Raw genomic sequence first — 25,409 nt, forward strand, 5'->3', positions numbered from 1 at the left:
CTCTGCCCACAGCTCAAAACAAACCTATCTGGATGCATGCTGAGGAAAGGGAAGAGATGAGCAAAGTAAGTATGTGTCTTGTTACGTGCTAATCCAATGAAATACTCAAGATCCCTATGCTGTTTTCACTTCTATGAAAAGACCTAATTTTCACAGCCTCTGTTAGCTATCAGAAATTCGATGTTGTATATTAAAGCTGTGGAATACGAGACTCTGTAATGCGACTTGTGTTTCACTGGTGCTGCAAGTCCATGTACGTTCAGTGAGAATTCAATACTGAATTTAAAAGCTGCATACTGTGCACTAATTAGTGTGGGACACGGTACAAGTATGTGTGACTTTGGGTTTATAAATGATATGCTACTCCTTTAGAATTGTGTAATGAAAATAGAAAGTTTTTGTGCGATCCAGCAGCAGCCTGCCTGTGCATCACCAACCTAGCACACATTTTACAGAGAGAACTTGCCACCTAACATTAGCTGGCTACTTAAAAAAAAAAATTTTTTTGTTCTGTTTCACTGTAAATGATTTGTTTCACTATAATGCCACAGCAAAATGCTAAGCCTGGACTGCAGGATGAATGTAGGGGGAATCATATTTGTTTGTTAATAGACATTGAAACACAACTATTTTGGTTGATTGTTTTAGAAGAACTTGGCACTGTTTGCCTATTGTTAATACTTAAGTTAGGACTATTGAGCAGCAGGGAAATGATACAAATTTCACAAGCATGATTAAGCTGACCAGCATTCATAGGTTTTAAGTCAGTCTGACCTGATCAGCAAAAGTACTCAAATTCATTTACACCTAAATCTATTTTGCCTTGTTGATTTTTCTTTTGGCTTGCCCCCTGCCGTTGTGGAGTTAGAATTCTTTCATGCTTAAAATCGTGGTGTGATATTGTTTTACAAGAGTTTGCTTGTACATACACCACTGATACACCGCTCACTATGAAGATACATTTACAGGATTGACAAGTAAAATCAGAGAAGCTCAGGAACAGCATTTTCCCTCTCTTCTGACGTAATGATTTTTTTTTAACAAGTCCACTTTTCTGTTTGGGTTACTTCAGGGCAAGCAAAGAGACAACACCCCATATGGAGAGTATGGTGGCTGGTACAAGGCTTGCAAAGTCAACAGGTATCTTATGCAGTGGCTTAAATAAAAAAAAACTTTTTTTTTTAATCAAATGTTTCTGGCAATTTAAAAAGAAATGTTTGTTAACAATCACGACTGTGTGTTAAGTCCAACTGTGAACACCACTCTGAGGAATCTGGGTGCGCTTTACCGCCGGCAAGGCAAGATGGAGGCTGCGGACACCCTGGAGGAGTGTGCCATGAGATCCCGCAAGCAGGTCAGTTACGTAATCCTACAGAACACCGTACAGAACAGTGTAGCATGTAGACCTTAAAAAAAAACCCTCTTTTGTAAAACGTATTGGATTATTCTTAAACATTTTGAATGCTCACCAACTGTAAGAGCTTTATTGATGTGTTCCTTTTTACTTCCTTTCTTCTGTGGCTTGCTTTGGATACCAGAGTAACACAGTAAGTTATTTTGCTTAAAATAGGAACAGCGTCAGTCCTTCGCCATTCATAAGCTCTTCATTATCCACAAATCTCCCCCCTGTAGAACAAACATTACCGATTAAATCATTAATGGTCACTGCATCACAACCAGCCCATAGTAATAATCTTGATAGAATAGTATTATTTTAATGATTATGCTCATTGAGTGTGTGTGCTTTTGTCTTTTAGGGGATCGATCCCATCAACCAGAGCCGTGTGGTTGAAATTCTGAAGGAGGGTGATGGAGAGAGGAGGAGGAGCAGGGATAGCATGTCCAGCGTTAAATACGATAGCAGCTCAGAGGCTGGAGAGGAAGTGAGTATGGGCATAGAGTGGAGTGGGGTAAGTACATATCCACTTCATCATCCCATCGGAGCTCAGTAGCATTCGGATGTGTACAGAGCAGCCTTGCCCTAATCCTGTAGCTAGAAAACTGCTAGCAGAATCCAGGAGGAAATAGTGTTGTAAAGACTACAGCAAAAAAATTCTTACGGTACTACTTGAGATTTAAATACCCTCATTTCCTCCAGCACTGATAGAGCAGTGTTTATGATGGACCTTGACAGAAGGATTTTTTTTAATAGCAGGATTTTTTAGTGTAGAACCATCAAACAGAGAATAAAACTTTACCTGGAATGGATTTCAGCCCTGCAGTATATAGCAGAGTACAGTGATCTTTAAAGAATAGGCATAAATCCAAAAGGTGTTTCTAAAAAAAAGAACAGGGTTTGTATGACATGCGTACATGTGGCATACTAAATTCTGGTATGTCTTATTTACGTTTTTTAAAATGCATAGCTAGATAGTTGCAGAAACATTATTATTTCATTCAATTTTCAAGGATAAATTCAATGATGATGACTGTTATTCTGATACATAGGTAGCAGTCTAGTGTACTCAGGCAAGGCTGCTCTGTCATGTTATTGTCTACTGATGCTTATTTAGAACCAAATGCTGATTGAGTGTCCTGGTATATTTCATCTCGTTTAAGCATGGTTATATGCTTGTATTTGTATTTAACATTTGTTTGCTTGAAATATTAATATACGGAATGTTTTTGTATGATATGAAATGTAATTTAAGCATTTTGAGCACCTATAAAAGCACATGCCTCATGCAGAAGCCAGCATTGCTAATTTTTCTCTTATTCCACTTTAGTCCTCTCTGCAAGCATTTAAGACATTTAAAGGTGCAGCTTGTAATTTGTAAGAGTGTACCTTTTGATTTGGTATATTGTTGTGCAGTGGCACCAGCTAGTTTCCATTTTCAGTTTCTCATCACATTTCTTATTACATTTTTGGGCCCAGACCTCACCTGGTGAACATAAGAGGGTTATTACATAAGAGGGTGCTGGTGTGGAAAAGACGGTTGTCTGTCTTCATTGCAATTGCAATCCACATTGTAGCAGTAGAGAGCTATTAAAAATATATATTTTAAAAAGTATATATAATTTGATTATATTAATCTAATTAATTTAAACATTTATAATAAAAAAAAAAAATTCCCACTTAATTCACTACAAGACAGAATATAATGCTTACAAGTGTGTGGGCAACTCGTTTAAACTTTTTATCTATACAGTTTAATATTTTAAAGGTAAGGTCAAAAGAAAAATGGTTTGGTTGTACACTGTAATCTGGTGTATGGACTGTATATAATTAACTCAGCTGAGCACTACTTTGCAGCTTGAAGAGTTTTGTTTTCAAAAGTCTACTGGTGAGCAGAGTAAACATATTTTGGGCTTCTGCAGGAGAGATAGATGCTGTATGTGTTCCAAATGCTTGCCGTGCCTCTGTTTCCAGCTTTGCTTTATTTTAAACTTCACCGCATGCACTGCTCATCTGCATAGCCCCGTGTGTCCTTGCATACTGTGCCATGATGTTTTTTTTGCTTGATATATGAGCTGCACCACACTACTGCACATTAACCCACACTTCTACTGCTGCTCACCTTTCTGTGTTTTGGAGTGTTTGAGTTATTCAACAAATTTGTGCTAGTTATTAGAAATGGTGCACAGGCACTATTTAGTTTTAAGATGAAAACTAAATACACCACGCACTGTCCCAGAAGGGCGGTCTTAAACCCAGCCTACATGAGAGTCTGCTGTTTGGTCCTTTCTGCTTGGGTGTTTCTATAATGTGGTGTTTGGAGCTATGTGGGTTGTGTGGTGCATGATTATGGTCATATCCCTGGCATTGCAGTTTATTCTGAGGAAAGAACGACGAATTTAGAATAAATAAAAGCCTGCAACCATGACTGTAATGGCTATAGTGTTCATTTTAGTTTTTCAGCCTGAACCCTGAAACAACAGCTACGATTCGTGACCTAATGTACCTCAATTAGTTTGTATGCTCATAATCGAAGACTGATTAAAAGCTTCATCATTCTGAATATAAATATATTATTCATATATATTATATAGTGCAGGAATTTATAAGGACACATTTAATTTAAAATTAATGGAAGGAGCCTCAAGTGTCGATGCTAGACAGGAGTAAAGCCTGTCCTTTTGTTTATCTTCCATAAAAGAGCATTAGGTTTGAGCACAATTAATTTTTGCAGTTTATTAGTTACAAGCTGCGTATTTGTGATTTATTAACTTCAAGAAAAATTTACGAAATTACTTATTAACTTATTAAAAAGAAGACTTATTAACCGCTATTACACACACATATGTAATAACTAATTAGGAATTATACCCTGTTTTATGGTTAAATATGTTTGTCATTTAAAATAAGTTATAATTGGTAAATAGCTACGATAAAAGAGGCAAAAAGACAAAAGACATTTGTATGTGCTGCTGTTGGAAAATAATCAATGTTGGGTTGGCATCGTTAACTCGGTTAACTGTTAATTTCTCTATAATGGCATATCCTGACATGTTTTATTGTTTGCTTCTTTAATTCATATTAGCCTCTACCAGATTTATTTAAAATATTGCAGTCTATATTCTGTTTTCCTGACAAATGCAACACAGTGGTATGTGCTCTAGTGTTGGAGTATTTGTAGCCACATTGCAACTGCATTTAGAAAATTGTGTGTTTGTGTGTGTACGCTGTGTCTGGTTAGAATGTTTGGATTGCACTGGGTGCATAATAAGTGCTGGATACAGCCATGCCTGAGTAAATGAGGGGATAATGTAGAGCTTCTGTACACAGTGTGCAGAGATGGAGAGTTGCCAGCATTTCTGAAAGCAGACTGGAATGAAGGGCACCATGCTACCTGGCCATGCTTTTGTTTCCTGCCATTTGGCAACCCATTATTAGTGTCTGTTTATCGATCTTAGGTAAAGTGACTTGATTGTTCAATTAGAAGTGGTTGTATATTATTTATATGGATCTGATGTGCTTGAAGTGTGTTTTGTGGTTCATTTATGCATGAAGCAGGTGCGACCTTCACCGTCATCATTGCCTTTTGTTCGGTTTTGCATTATCTAACTATGCATGCACTCGTGCACTAAGTATACTGTGTTATGATCAGCTTTTTGTGATACTAACCAACTGCATCCATTAGTTTATTGTTAATAACATCCCCATGACAACCAATCAGCCAATTAGATCAGTTCTTCTGGATGTGGTGGTTTGTACTCTACTTCACGATGTCCCCTGGTCCAACTTGCATTAACTGAAGCAAAATAATAACAGCCGCTAGCTCAAAATAGATTGCTAACAGTGAGCAGTTTGTTTACCCTTATTTTACCCTTGCAAATAGGCACTGCAGTACTACAGCCAGCAGCGATGAGCAAGTACTCTGACAGACACGGCAAGAAAAACAATTACAGCAGTCATTTAGTCATGTACTTGCCATTTAGTCATTTATTCATCATTCTGCTTAGACATGAGGTGTAACAATCTCCACACCCAGACCAGTTTTTATTTGCTTTAGGGCTACTGCAGCATTGGCAGGCTGTGCGAGTGTGAGCGGTTTGTGACTGAGCGCATAGCAGATCATGCCAGGCCTCTTTCACCCTTCTTACTGCACAGTGCTGCTACAGCTGAGTCACTCGTACACTCCCCTGCTGGAGTCACACACAGTGTAGACCAACAAAACCACACCTCCTTAGCCAGACAATGCCCATCATTTAACCTGGTTCATCTTTTATGTCAGGAATATTATATTTTATTTTTTATTGTTCTCCAGCCAATTTTTCACAGCCAGCCAAATACATTGAATCAGAGTTTACTTAAGGCTTATAAACCAGTCAGAAATTCCCACAGCTAAACCTTGTTTCTCCAGTCTACCAATGGAGCAAATCATTGTTGGTTTGTTTTTTCTTTTGATCCCTTTTTTCTGCCAGGCTCCCATTTCAGAAAGCCTGCAGAAAATTGGCTAAATCCACCTCTGTGGGCTATTATCGGTACCCATAAAAATGTAAGCCCAAAATGAACTAAAAAAACAAAACAAAAAAAAAGATTTTTCAGTTTCTGTTGCTCAGTAAGTAACGGTTTAGTTACAACAAAAGAAAGAAGATTTAATCAATGTCTGTGCTTTGAGAAAATGTTTTTTTTCCAAAGGGGAACATATCCCAAAAAAATGTATGTATTGTTTGTTATTAGCTATATGAAAAGCTCCGTTCATCTCACTAGCTTTAAGAGAGGGAGAAGAAAGAGCGGATGTTAAAGGAATATAGCTTATAGCTGTTGTAATTGGAACGCACTAGTTTTGTGGATGTTTTGTCATGGTATAAAAACCAACTGAATAGTTTTCAAAATCTTCAAATAACTTGGGAAAATTGTGTTTAATCTACTTTTTTTTTTTTTTTTTTTTTTAAACAAATTCAGCCTTGTACTGTACCAGTGGATACAATGCTGAACACTGAATTTGGACTGGGTTTAATAAAAGGCTCCAGCTATGAAATTGCACCCTGCATCAATCAACATGGTGCCTGTCTTAAATGTGTTCTCTTTGGGTTCCACTTGTGTGTCCTGTCCCCAACAGGGCTAGTGTATCTGTTTAATGAGAACCATGATGCTGGACAACTGGCTGCTTGGAACTTGGCATCCATTTGAAGGCTTGGTAAAATGTTGCCCCTGCATATGTTGGCCATGCCAAGGAATGTCCCAAAAGCACATGTTTTAATAACACGCTAACAACAGGACAATAATGTACTTATAACAGTAAATGAATATAAGTATGTCCTACATAAAATATATTATAAACTAGAATTGATTGACCCACACATGGTTATATACTGTAGTCTAACCTGATTAGTAATTATCCAGTTATAACACTGATATTATTATTATTATTATTATTATTATTAGCATCCCTCTGGTTTTGACCTAATCAGAATGGCTGCAGTGTGTATTTGCAGGGGTTCAAAAAGACTTCTAGCAAGACATCAGAAACTACTGCTAGTTGAGGCTACTTTGAATGTTTCTTGTGATTCTCAATGGTGTGGTTTCTCTCTGTCTCTTTTCTGTTTTGTTTTTTCTCTTTATTAGGCATAAGCCATCAAGATTTTCCCTCCACCTTAACCTCCCTCCCCATCACATAGCAAAGGATGTTCTTGTCCCCTCTGGTCTTTCAATTACACATCTACAGATTCATCCTGTTCCATTCCTGGTGTCTTCGGCGAGACTGCGCCCCGATGCTTTCACCTGTTCAATCAGAAATTTGGGATGGTTGCTTTTTGCTCCTATTGCTTCGTTTTTGACACCCCCCCCCCCCCCGCCCTGATAATTGTGGATGCTTTTCCTCTGTCTGCATTCCCTTCGCCATTCTTTCTTCTCTTATTCAGTATTAGCTGTATAAAGTGATCTTTACAATTTAGATAAATGGATAACACGCGCTTCATTTTGCCGAGCAGTTTGCTTTATTGCGTTTAAAGTATTGCATCTGGAATTTGTTTAAAATGTGCAGTGAATTTAGAGTTTTATTTTCTTCTGTCTTTCTTTGTAATCTGGTATTATTGATCGGCCTACACTGAAAGGTAAAATCTGCGTTTTGTTGTAACCTGATTTCTTTTATTTTTTCATTTGTGATTTTCCCGAATTTTTTTTTTTTTTGGTTTTGTTTTTGTTTTGTTTAGCTTCCTAATTTTAAGTAATGAAATATCCAATGGTGAATGAGGAGATGAAACGGCTGTGTCTGTAATTATTGTTACAGTTAGTGGTGGGGTGGTGACAAGTGACATGGACATTCAACTCCTTTCTCCTTTGTATGATTATTATTGTACTTGGGTATTAATTTTAATTCCACGTTATGTTTACAGCGCTTGTAAATGCTTGCTGTGTCTTTTGGTTTGAAACGTGATAATGCATTGGCTCTGAATTTAGGACGTGCCCCTGGTTTCCTGCTCTGTCGGGCAGTGCTGCAAATGTTTTCCAGCATTTAGGGATTCAGATTAAAAGTGATAGAATAATAACTGCGCACTTCAGCACTGCCATAAGCAGGAACACTCCAGTTCTCTTTCCTAATCCTGCTGTTGCAAGGCTGAAGCGGCATGCAGTCAGCTGATCTTTGCTGGTCCTGGGGTGTATTTAACTATGTTTACCAGAGCATCAAAACAAAAGGGACTGAGAAGGCTGTGCAACAAAAAACAAAAATCTTACATAATAAGGTCACTTTATTGTTGGACTACATTTGTGTCTTGTACTTGGATCTGATCATTGAATGAAACATCTACATATATATGTGTGTGTGTATGTGTGTATGTGTGTGTGTGTGTGTGTGTGTGTGTGTATATATATATGTGTGTATGTATGTATATATATATGTGTATGTATGTATGTATGTATGTATGTGTGTGTGTGTATATATATATATATATATATATATATATATATATATATATATATATATATTATATTATATTTACACACACACACACACACACACACAAAAGCTCTCCACATGCTTGATTCAATAAGGGAATGCTGATTTGAGCATCAGTCTGATCCAGAAGAAGAGGCCCCTAATGTTCATCAAATGCTTTTAAATGCACCTTAGGTAAAACACAAAGAGAATTGACATGTTGCACGTCTTTCTCCAGATCGATCCTGTCCTCAAGCTTCTTACATAAAAGTCGGGTATTTTGGTCTACAGTAAGGTGTTCAGCTTGTGAACCGAATGTCATGTCAATAGTTCACTTGTGTAATTAATCAGAGCAACACTACACACTTTCCATCATTTCTCCTGTCGATATGCCATTCCCATTTCTTCTCGTGGTATCTTCACTCTCACCGAAAGGCTTATTTCAGAGACCGTGAAGGGTGTTAAACGTGAACAAACACTTATCATGTTATTTTAATAGGCAACGTTATTGTGTTTAGTGGAATGTGGATTATTTATTAAGATATATACATATATAAATATATACAATGTAACTTTGGTTTTTTAGAGCAGTAGTATTGACCCTGTAGACACTATCCTAGAGATTAGAACTGCATATATTATATTCATCTCTCTGCATTGTGACGGTTGTTGACTCTCCAATAAAGGTTTTCATTTGCGAAGTTTTGGCAGTGGTTACTCCTAAAAGAATTATATAAATCTATGTAAAGCAATTACACGTTTTTAAACAGCTGTGGGCACAAACAAATGGAGCACTGAGGGCTGGACTACTTCATTCAGTTCACTTCAACAGGAACCAAAAATGCCATTTCCAAGACCAAATCATTCTGATATTATTTCATCTCTTTATAAAAGTCTCTGATATGTTTCCACTCTGATGTACACGGATTTATAGAGGGCAAGTTGTCCTTGGAGCCCACACTGTTTTCAGGGCGCCTCCTGCTGGTCCTTCTAAGTAGTGAACAGTGTTTCCTGCTACAAGTATAAAGATGACAGAGGCCAGGCATATTTACTAATATGGAATCCTTAGACAGTAGCTTTAATATTGCAATGTGACAGAAGCACCACAAAATAACAATATTTATGTAACTATTTAAATCGACAAATGCACATTGGGCCTTTAAACTTAAATAAAATGTCTAGCTGAACTAAAAAGAATTTTAAAATTTTAAAAAGCACACAAAAACCGAGCTCTGGGATTGGAAAAGTGAAACCTTTGTCCCCTCAACTTTTCCAAGGACGTGAATTACATGTTTCTCATGCATTCTGAGGTACTATCATTGTGATTCATCAACCTATAGACACTTTGCTTTTTGTGAAATTATGGGTTCAAGCACGTAGTGCAGAAACCCTATTGTGATTGTAGGGATTTATTATTATTATTATTATTATTATTATTATTATTGTATTTTTATTATTACGCCCTAAAAGTGATCCTGTAGACTAAACTGTAAGGCCTAGAGACTTGAAACTTGGCCAGTTGGTAGAGCTTTTTGGGGAGAGCTTGACAAAATATCAAACCAATTGGTCAAAGTGGGAGGCGATACAGTCCAAAAAACATAATCTCGCAAATTTTTGGCCATGGCTCATACAATGTTGTTGACTCAAAAGTTTTATATTCTTGGGTCAAAACAAAGTAAATGCTTTGTTGATGGATTTGCTCTACAAAGTCAGTGTTTCCCACAAAAAAGTCCAAAGCCTACTTTTGCTAAATAATACTAGGTTTTTCGCCAAAACCAGTAGCAGAAATGTCCCCTGGGCATTCAATATCTATAATTCTTTAAAACAAGTTGGACTTTCGATTTATGGTTGCAAAGGGTCACCAAAATGTTAGAAATGGGTGAAATGGCTCTTTTACCTAAAAGGCTAGAACGCATGAATGGACTGAGATATCTTTACCATACTTGGTAGACATATGTATGAGCCTAATCTTTGATTAAATAAAAAAAAATTCATAGCTTTGCCACTTAGAGGCACTAAAAAAAGAAAACGGCTATAACTCCGCAACTGTTCGTCTGATCGACCTGAAACTTGGCATGCAGTGTCTGTGTTCATTGTGTCACAATGGGCTATGACGACCTTCATGTTTCTCAAAATATTTCAGGCACCTATTACACAAGGTTAACAGGGGCCAATATAAATGAAACTTGGTGGCCATGTTTAATCCATTGCCCTAAAGGGCTTAAAGGATTGAAGAAGAAGAAGAAGAAGAAAAAAAAAAATAGATAGATAGATAGAGAGAGAGAGAGAGAGAGGGAGAGAGAGAGAGACCACTTGGGGGTAATAATGTGTTTTTCAAGTTTATAAATGATTGTATATTGCATGATTTTTCAAACATACTCTCAATTTTAATATCATTTGATAATCTCCTCCTCCTCCGCACCTTTTCCCTTAAGGACCACTGCTGTCAATCAAATCGCACATTAATAATTCTCAATTATGTAAAATTACTAGTCCTAGTTTTTTTGCCCAATCTAACCTTAACTAGTGCAGACATGTTCCCTGGAAAGTGACTATCAATCAAAAAGCGTCACAATGGCTAAAATTTTTACATTTTTTAAAATAGGCTGGGCCACTTTCACTGAAATGGCTTTAACTCATGAATGGAATGAGATATCGTTACCAAACTCAGTAGACATGTATGCGCTCACTCGAGAGTTAAAAAAAAATCATGGCGCTTGACCACTTGGTGGTGCAATAAGATGGGGAAAAAAACCTCAAAACGGCTTTTACTACTCATCCGTTGTCCCGTCAAATTGGCTTGCAGTGTCCATGGGCAATGTGCCAGAAGGGTCTATAAGGTCATTCGAATATTTCGACAAACATAGCCGCTATCGGCCAATGAACTTTGAGCACCTATTATACAAGCTTAACGGAAGCCGATCGGAGAGAAACTAGGTGTGCATGTTACTAATGTTGTTTTTTTTTCTTACGAGCTTCAGGTGCCTTAGGTGCTTGAACCCCGGTAATCGCTGCTTGCAGCTATATTTTTATTTATAATTGTTTGTCATTAACTAAGATCTTGTTGAACACTGAGTATTTATTTAAAACTAGCCCAATCTGGCAACTTTGACATTTGTGGTCTTGTCTGCAGCTCTTAAAATGAAAGCCAGGGACCACTGACCCACTGGCCCTTAATTAGTGCTTGTTGCAGTTAAAACTGTAGAAGCAAAGCGGGCCAGCGAGCGCCCTGCCCCACAGATGTATGAAATCAGCTATACACTAAAAAAACTGCCACGCAATAGGCAATCGGTATTTAAACACAATTTAAAAAATATGCAGTTGTGAATCAGAACTTTGATATAAATGGTCTATGAATGATCCAACACAGGTCAAAGATAAATCTTCTTTGCTTAGCAAATTGTGATGTAATCCAGAAAAGCAGTTGAATGCAGTCTGATCCTTAACTGAACACATAAAGGTAAAATATTTGTGATGTGCTATTCTCCATACTGTGTAACCATAGTGTTTAGCAGTCTTGGTGCACTATTTTGACATTTTATTCAGCCTAGTGTTGGCATGTGAGACAGCTAACACTATATTTGAAGCTCCAGAGCAAATGTTGAATTTGTTTAAGTGCCAGACCACATAGTAAAAATAGATTACAGTCTTGTACAGCATGTAATTTTAAGTGTCATGGGGTCAGCAGTCCTCTTCAGTACATGCAGGAAACAGTAATAAATAATTATACAGTTAGAATGAACTGTACTCAGAAAGGTATGTATGTGTGTTTTTCTAGCACTGTGCACATGCGTATTAATGTACAAAAGTAATAAATAATAGATAGTAGTGCAGATTTAATGAGTTGTGTGTGTGTGTATATAACTATGACCTAGTCTGTATCTCTTGACCTGCATGGGCATGTTTTTTGGCATTGTGCTGCTGCTACTTTATTGGCTGTATAGAAAATTGAAAAGTTTGTATATTAAAAATAAATGCGGTAATTGAGTGGCGTGTGTGTATTTTAAGATAGTAGTGGGGCTTTGCAGAGGTTTGTGTGTGCTTATGTGTATTAATGTAGTAAATGAGTGCTGGTGTGTGTTTGAAGGATGGTAGTGGGGCTCTGCATAGGGGTGGCTCTCTGGGAAAAATCAGAGATGTGCTGCGTAGAAGCAGTGAAATGCTGGTGAAGAAACTGCAAGGAAACGGACCCCCAGAGATTCGATCCACCTCCAAGTAAGCACTCTGCACACAAGCCGAGCTTTTGCACTGTATGGAACAAAAGTATTGGGACACCTGACCTTTCCTGCCATATGTGATTTTATTTTTTCCAAACTTTAACCACAAAGCTGGAGGCACACAATTATATAGGATGTCTTTGGATGCGGTGTAATAAAAATTTGCGTTGACTTGCATTTGGAAACCCAAACCAAAGCGAGCTCCATGAAGATATGGTTTACATGATTTCTAAAGTTCTTGAGTGGCCTGCTATAGAGCTCCCCAGGTCTCCTCACCCTAAATCAGTACCTGACTTTACTAACACCCTTGTGGCTGATGAACAAGCACAGTCCAAAATCTACTGGAACAGCTTCCTGGAAGACTGGAGGGAATTATAAGAGCAAATTGGGACTAAATTTGGTATGCAATGCTCAAAACATACAACATAATTATGACCAGGTGTCCACATACTTTTGGCAATATAGTGTATAAGCAATGCGCATTAGTCAGTGAATTTCATGTAACACGTTCTGTAAACTCTCCAACTTTAGTATCAGATTAGATTAGATTCAACTTTATTGTCATTACACATGTACAAGTACAAGGCAACGAAATGCAGTTTGGGTCTAACCAGAGTGCAATAACAGAAATTGCAGGATATACAGTGTTACATGATTTACACAAGTTAAATAGAATGGTATTATAGGACTATAAACAGTACATTTACAGATGTATATGTACTATGAATATACAGATGAATACATATGTAATATAAATAAAATATACAGATGGAGATATATATATATATATATATATATAATGTACTATGAATAATAATATAAAGAACATTTGCTTGAAGATTATGTAAAATATAAAATTGTAAAACAGATAGTATTGATTTGTTGACTGAAGAATTGCAGTATATTATAATGTATCAGATTCAATAGAATAATTAGATTAATCCAAACAGTTTATTTGAATTTGTATTATATGCTACTGTCAAGTAAATTGATCTTATTATTTTCCTTTATCTTTTCTTCCTCCCAACAGTATGAAGCGTGCTGCCTCCCTTAACTACCTGAACAGGGCGAATGATGATCCCTTCCAGGTATCCACTACACATGTGTCACTATAGAGCTTTATCACCTGTTCTTTTACTGAACACTCTTCTCCACTTTAGCCTATTTTTGATTTGACAACAAGTTTTAATCTGCAATGTTAATACAGCCATGGGCTTGGGATGAAAGACAAGTTAAAATATTTATTAAAAGAAGCCTTTGAGTTTAATGATGTAATCATGAAGCAATACATAATACTGACTTTGTATCTCTCTCTCTCTCTCGCTCTCGCTCTTTTTCTAGAGTCCTGGTTTAAATAGGTTGAGGCAGAGCCGTGGATTGAGCTCTAGTAATTTGGATCTCTACAGTGGGAATTGAAAAAATGCCTCTACGACTCTTGCTCTGACCGCACCATGCCATTCCTACTGAACCGCCCAAATCCTTCACTTTAATTAAAAGCCACACCTGACAAGATCTTGGTTATCTACAAACCAGCTTCGGCAATAAACAAGCCAATGCTCTTGGAAGGTTTGCGCTCTGTAACTCTCACTATAGGCAAAGCAATGTTGACATTTGTGACAGTTAGTTAGAAGGTTACGTTGTCTTTCTGTTACCACACTTTTCCTTTGTTACTTTAAACAGCTTTGTTACAAACTACCTGTGTCTTGGACAATTTTCCCAGTCAAGTAAAAAAATCTTCCACAGTGTCACATAGTTTTATTAATGGCTTTTATATCTGTATAAAATCGTTTCTTCGTGCATCTCAGTCTTTGTAAATAATTTGTGCTTTTTCTCTGTGCTTTTTAAATAATTTGTGCTTTTTTTTGAGGGGGGGATTAATGGCTGGCTGAAATGAGAAAAGCCAGCTATTGTGTTTTTCACTTGAATCATCACTGGTATCATGTTACTTCTGAATTATTACTGTGTCTACACTTTCATATTTTAAAGAGAAAATAATACTCTGCTACATTCTGTATTGGTGTAGGCTAGGGGCTAGCTGTAAGGAGGAAGACCCTGAAATATTAAAAACACAGAAACCTGGTTACTGGGAAGTGCACTGTTACTGTATCTACAGTGTCCAAAATGTCTCCATTCATAGAACTTTTTTAGCAAAACTTTTCATAAGTTGGTTTATATTATACATATTTTTCAGATAGATTTGAAGAATGCCTTTGATCAAAGAAGAGTGTGTTGAATTTATTCTCACGCCTGGATCGGGAATCCTGCAATAGACTTAAACATCCAACGCTGTGGGAAAAATGTTTTTTGTGTATGTTTGCAAAGAAATGTAATCATCGAGGTTGTTTTGTAAAAGCTTATATTTTGCTGAAATAATGTTTTCACTCTTCATGGAGACTTTTAAGAGAAAAAAAACAGACCAATGTATATAATGAAACACTTCATGTCATTTGAACACTATAATTTCGTAAAGGGTTGAGGTTATTTCGTTTGAGGCTTTGTTACTGGTATACAGCATTTAGAAAATTGAGAGGCATCTTATCATGATGGTGGAATGTCATTTTTCTTTCTACTTTTACTCTGAATGCTGTTCTGTTTTTTAGAGATCGTTGCACATTACTGGATCTTTTCTTTTAGCTTGATCCTTCTGTTTTTACTAGAAATCCAGTGGATTATAATGCTATGTTAATAAAGTCCAAGGATTGTTGGACATGAGCGGTACAGGAGTTTCTCAGGCAATGTCGCATTGATAAGATATTTGTGTAATGAATATGCAACTCTCCTAGTGTGTAAAGCTGTAAACGTGTGTATGTGCATATATATATATATATATATATATATATATATATATATATATATATATGCACCAACACTGTCTGTGAGATATGTGATCATTTATTTAAATCATTGTCCTGTGTTTTTCCTTCTAGTTGTATTTGTGGACTTTATTTTATTTTATTTTTTACACTTATTTTGTGTATTTCTACAAAGAACCAAAGCAATTTTATGCACATCGCTCAATTTCTGATTTTTATTTTATAAAGCTGATATGAGAAAAAAAAAGTTAAACACAATGCAAGTTTGAATGTTTTATAAGCCCTGAAGTCCTTTATTGGTCAAGAGTTAGATGTGATGGTGATGGGGGTCAATATGGATTATTGAAGAGGGCTCTGCATGACTTGAGCTGATTGGCTTAACTTTAAATGCTTTCTTTTAAACTCTGCAGGTGTTGGGTACGCTAGCCATAGAAGCCCTGCTGTAGGGTATACCTGCAATTTGTATGATTTATGCCCTCTTATTTTGTGATGTAAATGATGTTTGGGTGAAAATAAATCATTCAGTTTTCAATGGGATTATTGTTTGATCTGTGTTGCTTTATTTGATATGTACACATTGTTTTATTAATGTGGGATAAAACACAGGTTGTGTTGTCAGAAGATGATGATTAACACCACACTTCGGGTTGTAATGATTCCGAGTTACTGTCACCAGCTCAAGTAAATTGTAGTAGCATGTCCCATCATATTAACTGGAGGGTCATTTCAAAAATAGTACAACCGACAACAATTCACAAATAATATCACCAAATCATGCATTTGATGTGTTGTTTTGGCATGTCAACCAAGCAAGATACTGTGAATATGATGTTACTAACGATGTATAAAAGGGGCACCTTAATTTCAACATTCCAGTCAGAACTGCTCTGCTAAAGGAGGAGAAGGAGAGGGGAAGGACGTCTACAGCAACAGCAGGAAAAAAACTGGAGGAGAGTGGAGGTTTGGGTGTGGGCACTTTAAATGTTGGTATTATGACTGGTAAAGGGAGAGAGTTAGCTGATATGATGAAAGGTAAATATGTTGTGTGTTCAGGAGACCAAGTAGAAAAAGTGTAAGGCCAGGAAAATTGGAGGTGGGTTTGAACTGTTTTTTCATGGTGTGGATGGAAAGAGAAATGGTGTAGGGGTGATTCTGAAGGAAGAGTACAGTAAGAGTGTGGTGGAGGTGAAGAGAGTTTCTGATAGGGTGATAAATGTGAAGCTGGAAGTTGAAGGGGTGATGATAAATGTTATCAGTGCTTATGCTTCTCAAGTGGGCTGTGAGATGGAGGAGAAAAAAATTCTGGAGTGAGTTAGATGATGTGGTAAATGGTGTACCTATGAATGAAAGCTTGGTGATTGGGGCAGATTTCGATGGGCATGTAGGTGTAGGGAACAGAGGTGATGAGGAGGTGATGGTAGGTATGGCTTTAAGGAAAAGAATGTGGAAGATCAGATGGTGGTAGATTTTACTAAAAGGATGGAAATGGCAGTGGTGAATACTTATTTTCATGGGATCATAGTGTGAAGTATAAGATTGGAGGAAGGTGCACACAGGTGGACTATATTTTCTGAAGGAGATTGGAGACCGTAAGGTGTTGGCAGGGGATAGTGACACTTGACAGCATCAGATGGTGGTTTGTAGGATGGTTTTGGAGGTGAAGAAGAAGAGGAGGAGAGTGAGGACTGAAAGAAGAATAAGTTGGTGGAAACTAAAGTAGGAAAACTAGTGCGAGATTCAGGAAAGAGGTCAGACAGGGGCTCGGTGGTGGTGAAGAGATGCTGGATGATTGGGCAACTACTGCAGAAGTGATAAGGGAGACAGCTAGAAAGGTACTGTCTGTGACACCTGGAAATAGAAAGAAAGACAAAGAGACGTGGTGGTGGAATGAGGAAGTGCAGGAGAGCAGAAGGAGAATGAGGTTGGCAATACAGAATTGGGATTGACAGAGTGATGAGAAAAGTAGGCAGGTGTACAAGGAGATGCAGCAGCAGGTCTAGAGGGATGTGGCGAAAGCCAAGGAAAAATCATATTAGGAGCTGTATGAGAAGTTGGACACTAAGGAAGGAGAAAAGGATTTGTACCGATTGGCCAGGCAGAGGGACCGAGTTGGGAAGGATGTGCTGCAAGTTAGAGCAATAAATTATGGAGATGGAAATGTGTTGACTGGTGAGAAGAATGTGTTGAGAAGATGGAGGGAGTATTTTGAGCAGCTGATTAATGAGGAAAATGAGAGAGAAAAGGTTGGATGGTGTGGAGTTAGTGAAGCAGGAAGTGGATAGGATTAGTAAGGAGGAAATGAGAGCAGCAATTAAGAGTATGAAGAGTGGAAAATTGGTAGGACCAGATGGCATACCTGTAGAGCATGGAGATGTTTAGGAAAGATGTCAGTGGAGTTTTTATTCAGATTGTTTAACAAGATTTTGGAAGGTGAGAGGATGCCTGAGGAATGGAGGAGTGTGGTGGTACCAGTTTTTAAGAATAAGGGACACATAGAAGTATGTGAGGGTGGTGCAGGACATGTATGAGGACAGTGTGACAGCAGTGAAGTGTGCAGTAGGAATGACATACTGGTTCAAGATGGAGGATATTTTGCATCAAGGATCGGCTCTGAGCCCTTTCCTCTTTGCAGTGGGTATGGACAGGTTGACGGACGAGGTCAGACAGGAGTCTCTGTGGACTATGATGTTTGTCGATGAAATTACGATTTGTGGTTAGAGTATGGAGCAGGTTAAGAAGAGCCTGGGAAGGTGGAGGTACGTGCTGGAGAGAAGAGGAATGAAAGTCAGTAGGATTAAGACAAAGTATGTGTGTGAATGAGAGGGGAATGAGTTTAAGTACCTGGTAAATGTGTGTTAGAGAAGTGAAGAAAAGCGTGCGGGCAGGGTGGAGTGGGTGGAGAAGAGTGGCAGGAGTGATTTGTGATAGAAGTGTATCTGCAGGAGCGAAAGGGAAAGTTTATAGGACTGTGGTGAGACCTGCGATGTTGTATGGTTTAGAGACAGTGGCATTGAGTAAAAGACAGTAGGGCAGAGCTGGAGATGGCAGAGGTGAAGATGTTGAGATTTTCATTGGGAGTGACGATGATGGACAGGATTAGAAACAAGTTTATTAGAGGGACAGCCCATGTAGGACATTTTGGAGACAAGGTGAGGGAGGCACGATTGCCCTGATGGATTACCTGCTCTCTTAAATTCAGCTGATTAAAACTACTATATATTAATTACCTATAAGTTTTGCTGCTGGGTGGCACCTCCCATCTTCAGGTTTTCCTGATCCTGATCTCAGGTTAAAGGCTGGCTGGATTTTCTTTCCGCATTTTGTCCACTTAGGTTTCCTTTTGGTTCTCTGGTTTCTTCCAGCTTGCAAAACACATAAAATATATGGGTTAGATATGCTATATTTCCCCAAATTCCTGATGTGAAGATGCGTTGCATGATACCTTGTTATTAACTGCCATTTTATCTACATTGCATTACCATCTCACACATAGTGCTCCTGGAATAAACTCCGGATCCACTGGATAAAGCACTTACAAAGAATGAATGAATGAATGAATAAATAAACTGTTAAAGACTTTCTATAGAGTCACCAGTAAAGACCCACAAGTGGTGACAAAGTTTCCATTAAAACCAATATAATTCTCATTATAACCATTAAAACCAATATAATTCCCATTACAACCATTATAACCGATTAACTTCCCATTATAAACATTAAAACAATTTTTTTATTATAACATTTAAAACCAATTTAATTCCCATTATAACCATCAAAAACCATTTCATTCTTATTATAACCATTAAAACAAATCAAATACCCCTTATAACCATTAAAACCAATAACATAGCCATTACAATAAATTTAATAATCTAAGGTTTGTTTTCAGTGCTGTGGTTTTATTAGGAGTAAGTAGCCGGAAACCGGTGTTACACCGGCATATGTATGCAGATTTAATTAGCTGTTTATTCAGAAAAGGTCGTGTGTGTGTGTGTGTGTGTGTGTGTGTGTGTGTGTGTGTGTGTGTGTGTGTGTGTGTGTGTGTGTGTTTAATATATAAAAGAGCATCAGCAAACTTCTTCTTCTTCTTTCGTCTGCTCCCATTAGGGGTCGCCACAACGGATTATCCGTCTCCACACCCCCCTGTCCTCTACATCTGCCTCTTTCATCCCAACTACCTGCATGTCTTCCTTCACCACATCCATACACTTCCTTCTTGGTCTTCCTCTTTACCTCCTTCCTGGTGGCTCCATCCTCAGCATTCTTCTACCAATATACCCCATGTCCCTCCTCTGCACATGTCCAAACCATAAAAGAGCATCAGCAAACAAATGTACATAATGTGATATATAATAATGTAATATATATATTATATCTATATAACATATGTGGTCAAGCAAATAAGCAAACAAATAACAATAAACACAAAACAAACTTCACCTGTATTTTTGAGTCTTTTCCCCTCCCGCTGCCAGGAGGCTGCAGCATTGTCCTTAAAATTCAGCAGAGCAGCCGCTCACCCGAAACCGGAAGCTGTGGATAGAGAGAGAGAGAGAGAGAGAGAGAGAGAGAGAGAGAGAGAGATGTGCGGTACAGCGGGATTACTGTAGGGTCTCACCGGACTCGAGTCAAACCCCAACACCAAGGACACTCACGCTAACGATCCCGACACGCGCGCGCGCTCGTGTATGAGTGTGTGTATGTGTGTGTTCCTGTGACTGTACACTAACTCTCATGCTGTGTGTTCCGGGAGCTCTGTTTGAGGTGAACACTCTGAAAGGTGTATTCGGTTTCAGTCTCGTAAACCGAGATCACATCGGTTCCTTCTTCAGGATTTGACGCTTTACCTGTTTGCTTTCTCCGAGTGGATCGGAACCGAGGGGACATGGACACATCGGACACATCGGACACACCGGCACGTCTTGAACCCCAACCCAGCAGCTCCACATCCACAAGCTTTAGGAATATGAGAAGATGGACTCTTTTCCCTCTCCGGATCAACAGTTTTGTCGCTTTCTTTGCTATCTTCTGCACGGAAGGTGAGCATATGGAAAGAAACACGCGCACACACACGCACGCACGCACGCTACAAGTAGTTTGACACTGTCGTGTCACTGGGCACAATTTACACACTTTAGTTACACCTGGATCAGACCTTCTCTCCCTGCAGCACAATCTGATCTCAGCTGCATAAACTACCTGAGCTTTTCTCCAATTTACATCTGTTGAAGAATACACTTTTCATGTGTGTAATATTTTTGTTTGCTTGTTTGTTTGTTTAAAAGTTGCTTTTGGAGCACAAACACTATTATGTATGGAAAACACCCGGTTTCTCTGACCTCTGATTCATGGGCTCATGTCCTGACATATCTTCATAAGTAAGTCAATATGTTCACCCATTTTTAGGAAGTAGTAGCAAAGACAGGAAAATAATCATTATGTCAGAATAGTTGCAACACTCATTGGTTATATTGGGGGGAGAAAAAGAGTATAATAGAACAAACTAGGAAGTAAAATCTACATTATCTATTTATAATATGATGTTAATTGTTATAAATACCTTAAAATGAGATCACCCAAGTGAGAATCTGACACAAGGCACATTTTTTCCCGGTGATAATATTTTGTGTGTTTAGGTATGTATCAGTTACCGTATTATAATAACTGATATGTCTATTCACGACACATTGGCCAGCATGCACATTTGCCTGGGGTTCATAAAAAAGTGCATACTAGTTTGCTGGAGAATTCAAGAGCATAATAGTTTTTCATTTGAAAGTAATGCAGGGTCTAATCGTGGCAAAACGTATATATCCAACAGATGTTTTTTGGATGTTTGGGGCAGAGATGTGCATGAAATGTACTGGACATTTTTCCTCATAAAAAAATGAGGAAATGTATCGAAACGAAAAAGGGAATTAGCAAACAACACATCTCTCTGTCTTTAGCATGTATTCTTAAACAACCAAGCAGTTGGTTTCTATTTAGGGTACAGAAGAGAAAAATAGTGAAGACACTGAGTCTTTTATTCAAATCAATTAAATAAAACAGAAACAGCTAACAGAGTAGTGCATTTTGCTACAGAGAAATAAGTATATACTTTAAAACCAGCCTGTTTCATCAATGATCTCATTATTAGAAGGATTTTAATCTACTAATAAAAAAACCCAAAACAATTAATCAGTCACACAAGTCCTATAAATAACTTAAAATCTAATAATCAGAATTATAATTGTATTATAAATAGGAAGCTTGTAGAAAAAATTTAAATCCTGTGGGTTCCAATAAATAGCCAAAATATTATTATGTGTATTGGCCTGAATAATGTAAACTGGTTTTAAAATTTTTGTCTGCAGTAAATGAATTGAATGTTTGCGCTACAGTTACCAGTATGTTGATAAGCAATTAAAGGTACAGAAGGTGTACACATCAGGACATCAACCCAGTGACAATACACATTACTTTTTTCCTCTTGGAGAGTAATATTTGACTTTTCTGCTTATCACAAAAATATTCCCTCATTTCATCATGTTATGACACACAACCTGCATCTGGCACATGTCAGAGTACAACCCATGATTTCGATTGCCATATTAGGTGTTTAAAGATCATGGCTGGAGATCTGCCCTGCCTTGCCTGGTTGACATGCTTATATGAGTTCCACTTATTTGTCGGTGAAGTGCTGATGAGGTGTTCTGGTGCCATTGAAACCTATTCCAAACAAAAGCCTATGATCTGGGATCTGTCAGTGAGCTGGAGCTGCTGGCGCTGTGTGTAGCCTAGGGCATGTTTGTACATCCTCCTGCCTTTCATACTGTTCACTCAAATGCCAGTGCTTATGAGAAGTATGGGCAGGAAGCCTAAATATTTTGATTAAATGATATCAAGAATCTCACATTTTTGTCTATGTTGAGAACTAAAGTTTTTGGTTAAAAGCATGTAAATATGTTAATTTTGTTTAGACAGATTATTTATGATTAATGTGCGATATCATTATTTTTTTTTGTACAGCGGTTAAGTATGATATTCGACAAGTTCCTCGAAAATATGATTTCATATTATATCATTCATAACCTGTTATAATTATATAATATAACTGAAGATATTTTACCTAAAATACAGTATGTAGTGTAATTTGCTGAGATGTTATGAGTTAAGCTTAAAGTCACAAAATTTTATTTCAATTTAGTGTTTGTTCCAAAGGTATACGAAGAAAATAAAAGCTCGGACTGTCTAAGTAGTTCCAAAGAAACCCTCAAATGTGTAGGATTCTTTTTTCTTAATTCTTACTACCTTTTTTTTATTTATTTATTTATTTATTTTATGTGTGTGCAGAATGAAAGACCACATGTATAGATAGGAATATAAATAGAGAGATATTTATTTATTTATTTATTTATTTATTTATTTATTTATCATTTTTATTATTTTGTTAAAGAAAGCCAACCTGGGTTTTTTTTTGTGTTTTTTGTTTTGTTACAGTTTGGGTTATGTTCATGTGTACGGTAACAATAATTATTTAGATAAAAATAATAATTGTGTGCACATGATAGGTATTATTTCCTAAATTTAAGAAATACATTTTAGTCTAATACCTGAGATTACCTCTTTCTTTATACTGGATATTGTAAAAGGGGTTTAAGTTTCAAGGCATTTTGTTGACTCAGATTAACAACAGCATTTGTGTATTTGGCTTTATTAGAACCATTTGTTTGTAATTGTAAAGCTTATGCAGTGTATTTGCCAGGGCCGTCTGTAGTTGTAATTATCTGTGTTATTGTGATTGTGCCTGTAAAATAAAATAGGGGATCTATGTTTTTTTATAAGAGCTGACTTAATATAACTCAAATATAGCACGTGTAAGCAAGGATCAGTTCAGATCTCAGGACGCCAACAAATAAAGTATTTCCTCTGTGTGTGATTATGAATCGTGTCTGTTTAGATGCATGTGCCTCTTTCTGGTTCTGATCTTTTGTTGTTATCGTTTTTCCATCTGTGGTCAAGAAAAAGCGTTTCATGAATTGCCTTCTTAAAAAGATTGTGTGTGTGTGTGTGTGAGTGAGAGGAATGTTTTATATCTTAGTGTAGACCAAAGATGTGCATGCTTGTGTGTGTGTGCTATAGTGTGTGTTTGCAGGAAGTTTTCATTTCAGAATTAAAAAAAGTGAAAAGTCAATTGAGTTCACATCTGATTCACACCTTATCTATCCTTCGCTGCCTCCCTCCTCTCTGCAGACTTGGCTTTGATCTCTCTGGGAAGTGGAGAAACTGAGAAAAAAAGAGAGAGAGAGAGAGAGAAATGGGGGAGAGAGCCCCATTTCCCACAGCTGACTTTAATCAAAACCCATGTTTATGATGGCTGGATTTTTTCCACTTGAGCAGTTCCTCTGGCACGATTAAAGGATTTATACGACAATCCAGAACATTAAGAACAGGTTGTGCATTTTGAAGAAATAAGCAAAAGTTCTAACGGTTTAAAAAGCGAAGGAGAAAATGGAAGATAAGACAACAGAGTGTAAGCTTTTAGGTGGTTTTAGTACGGCTGTCTCCATCTTCCTGGACTTGCTTTACCCGTGGACCACCCCAGCTCTGCCTACTACATGACCGTGGCTGACCTTACCGTATGCTCAGAGTCAAGTTGTTATGTTGCAGCAAGGTCCTTGTGCCTCTCTCCAGTGCTACTGAAAAATACCAGGCACGTTGTCAGTCATGCAGTAGCACCAAGATTGAGTGGATTAGCATGTGTTTGACAGGCATAAATTGGATTAGGACACTGCGTGTTTGTGACTTGACTGGAATCTTACCCTCAGGGCATTGAGTGAGGTGCAAGGGAGTGGCAGTGAATGTGCTAAAACTGTTTTAGAGAGGAAGAATGCATTTTGATTTCATTTCAAGATTGGCACAATTTGGGTGGAGTTATTATTGTTTGTAATAAAGTGGACGCTCAAGTGGTTGTAATCTCTCATTAAGTGAAGCTGGTATGCTGGGATTGTGTGGTGGTTTGGGTTAGGAAAGGGCATTCAATTGGTAAACTTTATAAATTTTTCGTTGGAAAAAGAGAAAAAAGAGAAAATTCCATTTAGACTGATGCATTCAGTGTGTGATAAAATCACACCTAACTAGAAAAGCCTATTGTTTTATTTGGCTTTATTACTGTTTGCAGAAAGCCAATCCGTCAGGGTAAAACCCAGCATATGATTTTATTTGTCTTGGTGAAATATGATTTGTTTATGATTTCTTGCTGTTAAGGTGTCAGAGAATGTTATAGGAAGAAAACCACAATTTTGATTCAAACCTTTTTACTATCATGTGAGACGGACCATATCACAATGTGCCCTCTTCTTTAACTGCACTGTGTTTTTTTTGACTGGCCTACATGTGGCACTCTGGGACATCATGAATTGTTTATAGACCATAGGCCTAATTTTAATGCCACCAGTTTATTAGAGCCTGAAACCACTGTCGTATTCACTATTTACTCATGACTTATCCAGAAGGAATAAAAGCAGCCACATTGTTAGCTTTGGAAATGATACCACAGTCATCATCCTGATTTCCAAAAAAACATTTATGCAGCTTCAAATGCAGAGCGCTTTTGACTAAAAGGTCATGGTAGATATGATGACATGCACAGAGAGACACTGTTTTGATGTATCATGTCATAACTGCTGAATGGTTTAGACTGTGTGAATCAGAATGCAACATCACTGTGCTGCCAATACTGCCAATATCATTACCTTACAACAATAAAGTTTGCATTTTACAATTTATTGCAAAATTACAAAAGAGACTGATAAAATGAGGGAAAAATGATGGAGTAAGTATTTTGTTCTTGAGTGAGGAAAAATGGTCAGAGTGTGAGGTCAAGCAGACAAATAAAGACGACTTTATCTTGAATATCTTATCTTAGATTGTGAAACTTGTATATGGGTTATAACAGCAGAAGACCACATCAACTTCCACTGTAGTCTTAAATCTGAGACTACAGTGGAAACAAGCTCAATCAACCTGCGCAGCTGAAATTTGAAGAAGAAAAATAAAAGACCAAGTGAGTT

The 25,409-nt window shown here is 37.5% G+C and overlaps 2 protein-coding genes and 1 long non-coding RNA gene across 12 annotated transcripts in view; 2 read left to right on the plus strand and 1 right to left on the minus strand.

Annotated features, from left to right (window-relative positions):
• Nucleotides 1-15,891, plus strand: part of klc1b (kinesin light chain 1b) — a 37,396-nt gene extending 21,505 nt beyond the window's left edge. For 2 of the 9 annotated variants that reach the window (XM_083538364.1, XM_083538365.1), the window contains exons 10-16: nt 13-65; nt 1,073-1,140; nt 1,246-1,363; nt 1,758-1,910; nt 12,412-12,539; nt 13,572-13,629; nt 13,883-15,891. In XM_083538364.1, the coding sequence (XP_083394490.1) occupies nt 13-65; nt 1,073-1,140; nt 1,246-1,363; nt 1,758-1,910; nt 12,412-12,539; nt 13,572-13,629; nt 13,883-13,957 (653 nt within the window). In that variant the 3' untranslated portion in view covers nt 13,958-15,891. Of the gene's footprint in view, nt 1-12; nt 66-1,072; nt 1,141-1,245; nt 1,364-1,757; nt 1,911-7,012; nt 8,117-12,411; nt 12,540-13,571; nt 13,630-13,882 lie in introns of those variants that run through there. The other 7 variants (XM_083538366.1, XM_083538367.1, XM_083538370.1 and 4 more) reach the window with 5 other exon arrangements.
• The window catches only part of LOC310724441, a 158,360-nt gene extending 138,025 nt beyond the window's left edge, over nt 1-20,335 (minus strand). The window contains exons 1-3 of one of the 2 annotated variants that reach the window (XR_014533061.1): nt 20,202-20,335; nt 19,795-19,887; nt 19,177-19,646 (exon numbers count right to left, since the gene is read on the minus strand). This is a non-coding gene — a long non-coding RNA (uncharacterized lncRNA). Of the gene's footprint in view, nt 1-19,176; nt 19,647-19,794; nt 19,888-20,201 lie in introns of those variants that run through there. The other variant, XR_014533060.1, reaches the window with a different exon arrangement.
• Nucleotides 20,240-25,409, plus strand: part of ptk7b (protein tyrosine kinase 7b) — a gene marked incomplete at its 5' end in the record, with an annotated part of 94,704 nt that continues 89,534 nt past the window's right edge. Inside the window, one exon of the mRNA XM_083538299.1 lies at nt 20,240-20,393. Within this exon, the coding sequence (XP_083394425.1) occupies nt 20,240-20,393 (154 nt within the window). The remainder of the gene's footprint in view (nt 20,394-25,409) is intronic.

The sequence above is a fragment of the Silurus aristotelis genome, assembly GCF_946808225.1.
Source record: "Silurus aristotelis genome assembly, chromosome: 4".
Lineage (NCBI taxonomy): Eukaryota > Metazoa > Chordata > Actinopteri > Siluriformes > Siluridae > Silurus > Silurus aristotelis.